This window comes from Fonticula alba (genome assembly GCF_000388065.1).
Source record: "Fonticula alba strain ATCC 38817 unplaced genomic scaffold supercont2.1, whole genome shotgun sequence".
NCBI lineage: Eukaryota > Rotosphaerida > Fonticulaceae > Fonticula > Fonticula alba.
Genome location: NW_009242971.1, coordinates 4,296,900 through 4,305,018, shown reverse-complemented (window position 1 = coordinate 4,305,018; position 8,119 = coordinate 4,296,900). Strand labels below are relative to the sequence as shown.

General features: G+C 67.0%; 2 protein-coding genes across 2 annotated transcripts; one reads left to right on the top strand and one right to left on the bottom strand.

The window, feature by feature from the left end:
* Nucleotides 1–251: 251 nt before the first annotated feature.
* Nucleotides 252–2,577, bottom strand: H696_00921 (dihydroorotate oxidase). Its single transcript, XM_009494808.1, has 7 exons — nucleotides 2,384–2,577; nucleotides 1,766–2,226; nucleotides 1,401–1,616; nucleotides 1,182–1,312; nucleotides 911–1,030; nucleotides 629–775; nucleotides 252–528 (listed from the first exon to the last, which is right to left on the bottom strand). The coding sequence occupies exons 1-7, from the start codon at nucleotides 2,474–2,476 to the stop codon at nucleotides 407–409; spliced, it is 1,290 nt and encodes a 429-aa protein (XP_009493083.1). The 5' UTR covers nucleotides 2,477–2,577; the 3' UTR covers nucleotides 252–406.
* A 761-nt stretch (nucleotides 2,578–3,338) lies between these two features.
* On the top strand, nucleotides 3,339–6,943 carry H696_00920 (hypothetical protein). The gene is made up of 3 exons (XM_009494807.1): nucleotides 3,339–4,387; nucleotides 4,496–4,680; nucleotides 4,796–6,943. The coding sequence occupies exons 1-3, from the start codon at nucleotides 3,488–3,490 to the stop codon at nucleotides 6,924–6,926; spliced, it is 3,216 nt and encodes a 1,071-aa protein (XP_009493082.1). The 5' UTR covers nucleotides 3,339–3,487; the 3' UTR covers nucleotides 6,927–6,943.
* The last annotated feature ends 1,176 nt before the right edge of the window (nucleotides 6,944–8,119 follow it).

Below are 8,119 nucleotides of genomic sequence, written 5' to 3'. Positions count from 1 at the left end.
CCTTTGGGTCCGGGGCGCGTGCCAGCATGTCCATCTCTGCCCGCGCCGGGCTTCAGGGAGGACGATGGGCGCCGGGCTTCACCGTTGTCGTCCCGCTTTTCAGGCTGCTTGGGTTGCACCGAGGTAAGGACGCCTATTCAGAATAGGGCCTCCCGGGCTCCGGGCCAGTGTACCATATTGACGGGGAAGCCGACTTCCGGCGGAGTCTGTACACATATGGTAATCTACATTCAGGGGAGAGAGAGAGAGAGGGGGGGGGGGGGAGTCTGTGATCCCATGTGCGATCTATGAGAGTCACACGAGCCAGGGTCAGCGCATCGGCCAGGAGACGCCCGATGTCTGAGAGGAACAAGGAAGGGGGGCTGATGGCCGGCGGGGAGAGGGGGAGCCAGCATGATGATGGGCACTACTCGGAACCCACCTCCAACTTGGCAGTAGCAGTAGCAGCGGCAGCAGCATCAACCGGCGCGCGGAACTTGCTCCCCACTGCCTCGGACACAGACTCGAAGCCCTTCTCGCGGAGAATCACTATGTCGAGGGGATGAAGAGAGACAGGGGGGAGGGGGGGAGGAGGAGGGAGGCTTAGTGAATTGCGGCTATCCGCCGGATCGAGAAAAGGAACACATACCAACAAGGTCGTCCTTGATGCGGGAAACCACACGCGGGCCATCCAGCACGAGGGACGAATAGAGCTGGACAAAAGAGGCGCCGTGGGCAATCTTCTCAAAGGCGTCCATGCCACTGGAAACACCGCCACAACCCACGAGAGGGATGGCTGAGGAGAAGGATCCGGCAGAGGTAGGGGGAGGGAGGGGGGAAGAGCGTAAGTGGCATGATGGCCGGAGAGGCGGCTGGCGCTGTGTCGGGCAGGGGGGAAGGGGCCAGGGGCCGAGGCGAAGAGAGGACGTACCACCACCAGTCAGCTGGTAGACCTGGCCCAGCATCTCGGTGGAGCGATCGAAAAGCGGCTGGCCACTGAGGCCACCGGCCTCCGACGCGTCGCTCGAGGTGAGGTGCTCCGGACGGGAAACTGGGGCAAGGGGAGTAGATAGGAGGGGGAGGGGAGGGGGAGAGAGAGTGAGAGAGAGAGAGAGAGAGAGAGAACAGAAGCAGCCAATACACCCGGCGGTGGGCCCATGACCGGCCAGGAGAGGGGCGAGAAAACAGGACGGCACACGCACTGGTGGTGTTGGAGACGATCATCCCGTCGATGGACAGCTCCATTGCCAGGGAGCAAATGTCCTTGAGCTGCTCGGCGCTGAGATCGGGCGAGATCTTCAGGAAGATAGGGGTCTTGAGGCCGGCCTCAGTGCTGGCGTGCATCGAGAACGGAGTCAGCTCGCAGGAGACCGGCCAAGTGCCGACAACGGAAATGGCGAGGAAAGGGGTGAAGGACGCACCGCGCCGCCTGGGACGACTGGATGATCTTGCGCAGAGCAGCCGAGTGCTGGAGATCGCGCAGCCCCGGGGTATTGGGCGAGGAGACATTGATGACATAGTAATCGGCCAAGTCGCCGAAGGTGGAGATCCCTCGGGCATAGGCGGCCGGGGCCTCCTGCTCGGTGGTAGTCTTGTTGATGCCGAGATTGACGCCGATAACCGTCGGCTGCACCTCGCTGACGGGTGGAAAGGGGGAGCCCGAGGAACAGAGGGTGGGAGGCGAAAGGAGGCAAGGTCAATGGGAGCAGGGGATGGGGGGGGGGGGGGGCATGTCCATTGCTGTAGGGCCCAGCGAAGGCCCGGAGCACCGGAAACAACGACCTACCCATGCTTTTGGCGCTGCTGGCGCAGGGACTCCGAGACCGCGGTGAAGCCGGCGCTATTGAACCCGAACCGGTTGACGATGGCTCGATCGGCCTCCAGACGGAAGAGACGCGGCAGGGGGTTGCCCGGCTGTGGCTCCGGGGTCACGGTGCCGACCTCCACGGCGCCGAACCCCACGCGCGCCAGATTGAAGGGAGCCACGCAGTCCTTGTCGAAGCCGGCGGCCAGGCCGATTGGGCTGGCCATGCGCAGCGAGCACAGCTGCGTCTCCAGCGACCGATCGCGATAGTCCTTGAGCAGGGGCTCGGCAAATTCGCTGATGCCCTCGGGGGTCCGGTACACGCCGGCCGGCATACGCCGATCCACCGGGACCAGGCCCCGGGCGGCCGCCTTCAGGGCCAGGTTGTGGGCGGTCTCCGGGTCGAACATCTTCAAGACCCCGGTCGCCAGACCATTGAAGGGCTGGCTCGCGCGCGCGTGTGTGCGTGTGTGTGTGTGTGTGTGCATGTGTTTGCGTGTTTGCGGACGCCTTTAGTGTGAGTAGAGGGGAGCGCAGGGCGGCGGCAGCAGCAGGAGACCCAGGCGCCACCGGGAGCGCCAGGCTGGCCAAGGCACGCACCCAGTGGCGGACCTCGTTGAAGGAGGAGCCCACGAAGAGGAAGGACGCCGTGAGGGCGGACATCCCGATGATAATGCGCGAGTGTGTGGACATTATCGGAGTTGAGAAGCCCAGCAAGCCGGATAGGAGGAAAAAAGGAAAGAGCGGGTAGGGGGGCGAGACAGGCAAGGAGGGAGGGCGGGAGAGGCAGGGAGGGAGGGCAGTTGGAAGCCACCCAACACCAGGCGCTGGCGGTGCGGGGGCTCTTAACCTGGTCCATGTCAGGTGATATTCAGAGGGCGCCAGTTTCCAACACTCGCCGCCGGAGAAAAGCAACTGCTTTTAGGCCCCAAGGTTCGGCCGCTCATCCCCATTGCACCAGCAGCCCTGAGCTTCACATCCCAAAGATGCAATTTTCGCCTTTTACTAGAATTGCCTTGATGCGAGGTTCGCTCAACTGGGCCTAGACGAATTTTTGGAGCCTTCTGGTTCACCACACCATCTTTTCTTCTTTCCCTCTCTTTTAATAATCGAACTCTCCCCTCCGCACGGCGGGGGGTTCCGTCGGCAGGTCGCCAAGCGTGTGTGCTGCTGGTGATGGGGGGGCGCGGGCGGGCTGCCGTGTCGCCGATTGCCTGCGCGCACGCATGTCGTCCCCAGCTGCCTGTGACTGGACGGGGGGGGGGGGGAGAAACCACTCGCGGGCATAATCGGAGGGAGAGGGGCCCAGGGCCAGAAGCCTGGCGTTGAGCCGACCTCGATCGCACGCGCACGCCCCGCCACCGAAAGCGGATCTTGCGCCCAACATTGAGCAGGGCGAGGGGGGGGGGGGGGGGGGGGGGGGGTGGGAATGGGAAAAGCAGCTGCGGTCCAACGGGCCATGTCCAAGTCAAACTGCAGCCTGGGGCCTGCCTGTTTTTTTGGGGACCGGACGCGGCCTCCGCTGTCCGGCTGACCCCGGACATCCATAGCCTATCCTCCCCTCCCAGAGCATGCCCTGCCCGCCCCTACCTGGTACCCGCACTTCCCCTTTGCAAGCCTGAGAGTGTGAGAAAGCGCGGTGACGCGAGAAACCACGCGCGTGTGTGGGAGACAGAAAGAAAAAGGCGGCCAGACTATCCAGCCATGGCTGAGGCCTTGTACGATGCCATCCACGGCGCACTCTGCGAGCAGATCGGCCAAACAGCCGAGCAGCCTGACGTCGGGTCCGACGACTGGCTCGTGGCTCTGGCCTCGGGCTTCCCCGTGGCGCCGCTCCTGTGTCGACTGCTGTTGAGCCCGCCCCCAAGCAAGGCCGGACGCCATGGGCCGGATCTGATTCTGGTATGCAGTGCGGGGGCCGGGCCCGGATCCGGGGCCGGGGGCACCCCCGACGCCGGGGACGCCCTGTCCTCGGCCACCGCTAGCCTGGCGCTTCTGGGGGCCGGGGCGCCGCGCATTGTCTCCGAGGCGGTCAAGCCCTCTGCCCGGCAGGATTTGTATGCGGCTCACCCGGAGGATGGAGTCCCGGCCGTGGCGGCCACCGCGCGCGTTCTCATCTCCGACATGCTTTCCAACCGGGTGGACTTTTCCCGAGTCCGCCGGGCCCTCATCCTCCTGCCAGCGCGCCTGACCGACCGCGGAGGAAACCCCGGCGCCGGTGGGAGTGCCAACAGCCCTGACGACGGGCCCGCCGGGCCGCGAGGCTTCGGCGACTCCGATGGCCTGGCCCCGACCGACGCCCTGGCGGTGACCCTGCTCAAGGGCCGCGTGCCGCTGCTCTTCCTGGCAGCGCACCCGCTGGCCTTACCGCGCCTGGCCATCTCCCTGGTCGGGCCGAACATCAGCCTCTGGCCGCGATTTCGCCAGGAGGTGCAGCACCTTCTGGACGGGGAGTCGGACCACCCGGACGGCTCGACCCCGGCCGCACCGGTGTCCGAATGTCTAGTGAGCCCCCTTCGCGGAGCGGCCACCGCACAGGCTCACCTCCTGGAGCTCCTGGCCTCCTCGATCCGGGAAGTTCAATCACGCGCCGGGCGCTCCTTCGTGCGTGCCCCTCCCCGTCCCTCCCTCCGACCTCCAACTCCCGCTCCTGTCCATTCGCTCCCCCACGGCCCTGATGCATGGCCCGCCTGACATGCCACGACCCACAAGTCCGCCAGCCAGCTTGCAATTGGCACGGTTTTCGAGCGGACCTTCGAGCGTACCCTGCGTCGAGTTGAACGCGAGATGGGCCTGCCGATGGGCCGCATGCGTGAGTTTGCCGCCCGGGATCAAACCGGCAAGGATGGCCTCGTGCAATTGATCGACGGCTTGCGCCTGCTCCGACGTCTCCTCTTGTGCGTCCTCACATGGCGCCCGGCGTTGGGCGGAGAGCCCAAAAGTATTCCCTCCCCCCCCGCCCTCTCGCCCTCCCCCCGATGCGCTCCTGACCCATGTAGCCCCTCGACACAGCCAACTTCACTCGGAGGATGCGGTCACCGTGTACAGCCACATGCAGGATATGATCGCGACGGGCCCCTCATGGACCCTTTCCCCTGCCTTTGAGCCCCTTTTCCAAGCCCTCCGGGCGCGGGTGTACCTGCCGGCATCCGGCGCCCTGGACACTCCGGACCAGGCAACTGGCCCCTACCAGCCCGCCTCGCCCGCCGGAACGCCGGAGCACAGCGAAGTCGCCGCCCTGCTGGCGGCCGGGCTGCGCCCAGCCTTCGAGGTGGATCCCCGCTGGGCGGCCCTCCGGGCGCTGCTTGCCGCCGCCCAATCCCAGCCATGCCTGGTGCTGGTGCGGAGCCGACGCACGGCCATGCAGCTGTATCGCCTGCTCCAGCGCGACCGGATGGCCGATGCGTCCCGGGGATCGGTGCACCCGGCCGACCTTCGGGAGCTCGAGCAAGCCTGGCTCCGCTATTGCCAGCGCCGGCGCCTCCACGGGCAGTCGGTGGTGTCAGACGTGGCCCGGGCGTCGAGTCCCGGGGCGACGCCCTCACCAGGCCCGACAAAGCGCCCTCGCTTCGAGACCCCGGCTCAGCGCTTTCGCAGCCGGGCTGCCGCGGCATCGGCCAGCAAGTCGCCCGAGTCCCCCGCCTCGGGCCCGAGCACGTCTGTCGAGACGCCAGCCACGCCGGGGCCTTCGGGAGGTGGCACTCCGATGACACCGGGCGATGATGCATCTTCCGGGCCGGTTGTCTGGCTGGATGACGAAGATTCGCCTGGCACCGGCGGGGATGATGGCGGCATCCTGCACATCGACTATACGTACTTCGCCCTGGTGGATGCCAGCCGGCCGACGGTCAGCTTTGTGGCCATGCTGGACACCACGCCGGAGGCCTTTTATGAGTACCTCCTGTCGACCACGGCCGGCGGCGGGCCCCATGTCATTCTGTATGATGTGGAGCTGGCCTTCCTGCGAGTGGTGGAGCTGGTGGCCGCCGGGGCCCGGGGCCCGCAGCAGCCGGCCGCCCTTTCCGGTGTCAGTTTGATCAATGTCCAAAACTCGGCCCTCGAACAGCAGTACCTCTCCGCCCTCAAGGTGGAACATGCGGCCTTCAGTCGGCTGATTGCCCGACGGACGACGGCCCCGTCCCCGGCTGCCCGGCCGCTGCTGCCATTGTACGGCGATTCGAGCGCACCTGCCGCCAGGGTGGGCCTCCTGCGATCCGGCCCGACCATCGATCCGGCGGTGGCCCTCCTGCAGCCGGAGCGTCTGGCATTCGCCGGTGAAATGCCGGCCTCCCGATACACCGGCCTGCCGGCTGGTGGCCATGGTGGCTCTCGGGAAGTGGGCCCAGGCCCGCGCACGGTCATCATCGATGTGCGCGAGCTTCGGGCCACCCTGCCACGAGCCCTGCTCGAGGCCGGCATGGCCCTGCGGCCGATGCAGCTCCGTGAGGCCGATTACATTCTCGGCCCGGGGTTTGGAATCGAGCGCAAGGCGCCGGCGGATCTGCGGCAGTCCATCCAGGGAGGCCGGCTGGCGGCCCAGCTGACACGCATGGTGCGCGCCTTTCCCGAGGGAACCTTCCTTTTGTTGGAGGTCGGCCCGCGAGGCGGCGCTGGCCGGGTCACAACATGGGTGCTGGATCGGCTGGTGGAGATCCTGGTGCACCTGTCGCGGCCCTTGGTGCTGGCCTCCGGTCGTCGGACGCACCCCGTGCGGCTGGTGTGGTCGCGGTCGGATCGCCATGCGGCGGAGCTTTTTGCCTACTTGAAGAGCCGCGTCCGAGAGCCGGATCCCAATCGGGATGTCCCGGATCTCGAACGCCTGGATGGGCAGGTATCTCGGGCCGCCGATCAGACAGGAGAAGAGGAGGAGCTGGACCGGGAGGGGCTGCAGCAGCGCCAGCAACAGGAGGAGGCGGAGGAGCAACAGGCGACAGGAAATGCCCAACGGCCGCCGGGTGTCCCCGGGGCGGGTGCCGCAGATCGGCAGGGCTCCCAGCAGCCGCCTGTGGCGCCCGGGCGGTGGATTCCAAACCAGGCCGCACAAACACGCTACCGCCTGCTTTTCCCAGGTCAGCCGATCCCGCCGGCCCCCAGCCTCCCGGGTGATATGGTCACAACCATTCGGAATATTGTTCTTGAATAGAGTGAGAATGCTGTTGCTTTGGGCATGCGACCCTTCCACCTCGGCGGGGGTTCGGAGACCCTGGGCTTGGGTTGTCTGGATGGCGGAGGGGGGGCGGGGGGCCTTTGTCGAGCTTAAGCCGGATAAAGAATGTCTGGGCATATACATGTATCTGTGCGTATGTGCGCGTGTGCAAGAGAGCACAAGCTTGTCCCCGCAAGGGAGTCGAGCAGTGGGGACAGCAAACAGCAACTCCCGAGCACAGGCCGAGGTCCCAGGACACAGCCCCGCGGGGCACCTAAACCCGGGCTGGGTTTCGGGAGAGAGATCGATCATTAAGGCTCGAGGTACAGAGCCACCTGAGGCATTCCCCCCCTCTCCCAGTTTCCGGCTGGGGAGGGAGCGCGGCGTTCTCGCGCGCCCTCGGCAGGGGGGGGGGCAGAATAACCGGACTTGGCCGTTTCTCCGCAGCCCCGCCTCGGCGCCTCTCCCAGAGCCAAGAGCGAGCGTGGCCCACGGCGGAGCTCTGGGCTAGGGTTCAGGAAGGGGGGGGGGGGGGCAGGGGCTGCGCGTGGCTATATGTGTGCCGGTGTTGTAAGGCGGTCGGTGCGCGAATGCAGGCGGCCGCGGGGGGGCTGGCCCGTGTTCGGGGCAAGTCTACCCTGGGCCGGGGCAGCGGATGCCGGCGGGCGAGGGGGAGGGGGGGAGCGATTGCTGGCGTCTCTGTTGTCCTCGCGGGCCTGGGGGGCGTATGTTTTCCCGAAGCCTGCATGGCAAGCAGTGCGCAGCCCGGCTGCGCCAATCCCCGTGGCGTGTGAGGGGTGCAGGTGCCCGGCGACGCCCTGCCACCTTTTCCCAGGTCTTCGCCCCGCATCCGGGTGCCCATGCTGCCGGAGTGGGCGCGCCTCTGCCTCGGTCCCCTGGCCCGAACCTGGAGGCGGGGGGGGGGGGAGCGGCCATGTGAGGCTGGCGCGCGCTGCTGCCCCCCACCCAGGACGAGAGGGTGGTGGGGCCGCACGCGAGGGGACCAGTCTCCGTGCCCTGTCGGTCCTGTGGCACAAGACCACACCCGTCCCCCGGCTGCGGTTCTCTGGGGGGGAGGACCGCACGGGGCCGTCCTGGGGCGGAGGTCGTGCTCCCGGCGCCGATGCGCGTGTGTTCCGGTAGTGCGCGCGCACGAGCCGACTCAGGCGGCCCCCTCTGCTTTCGTTCTC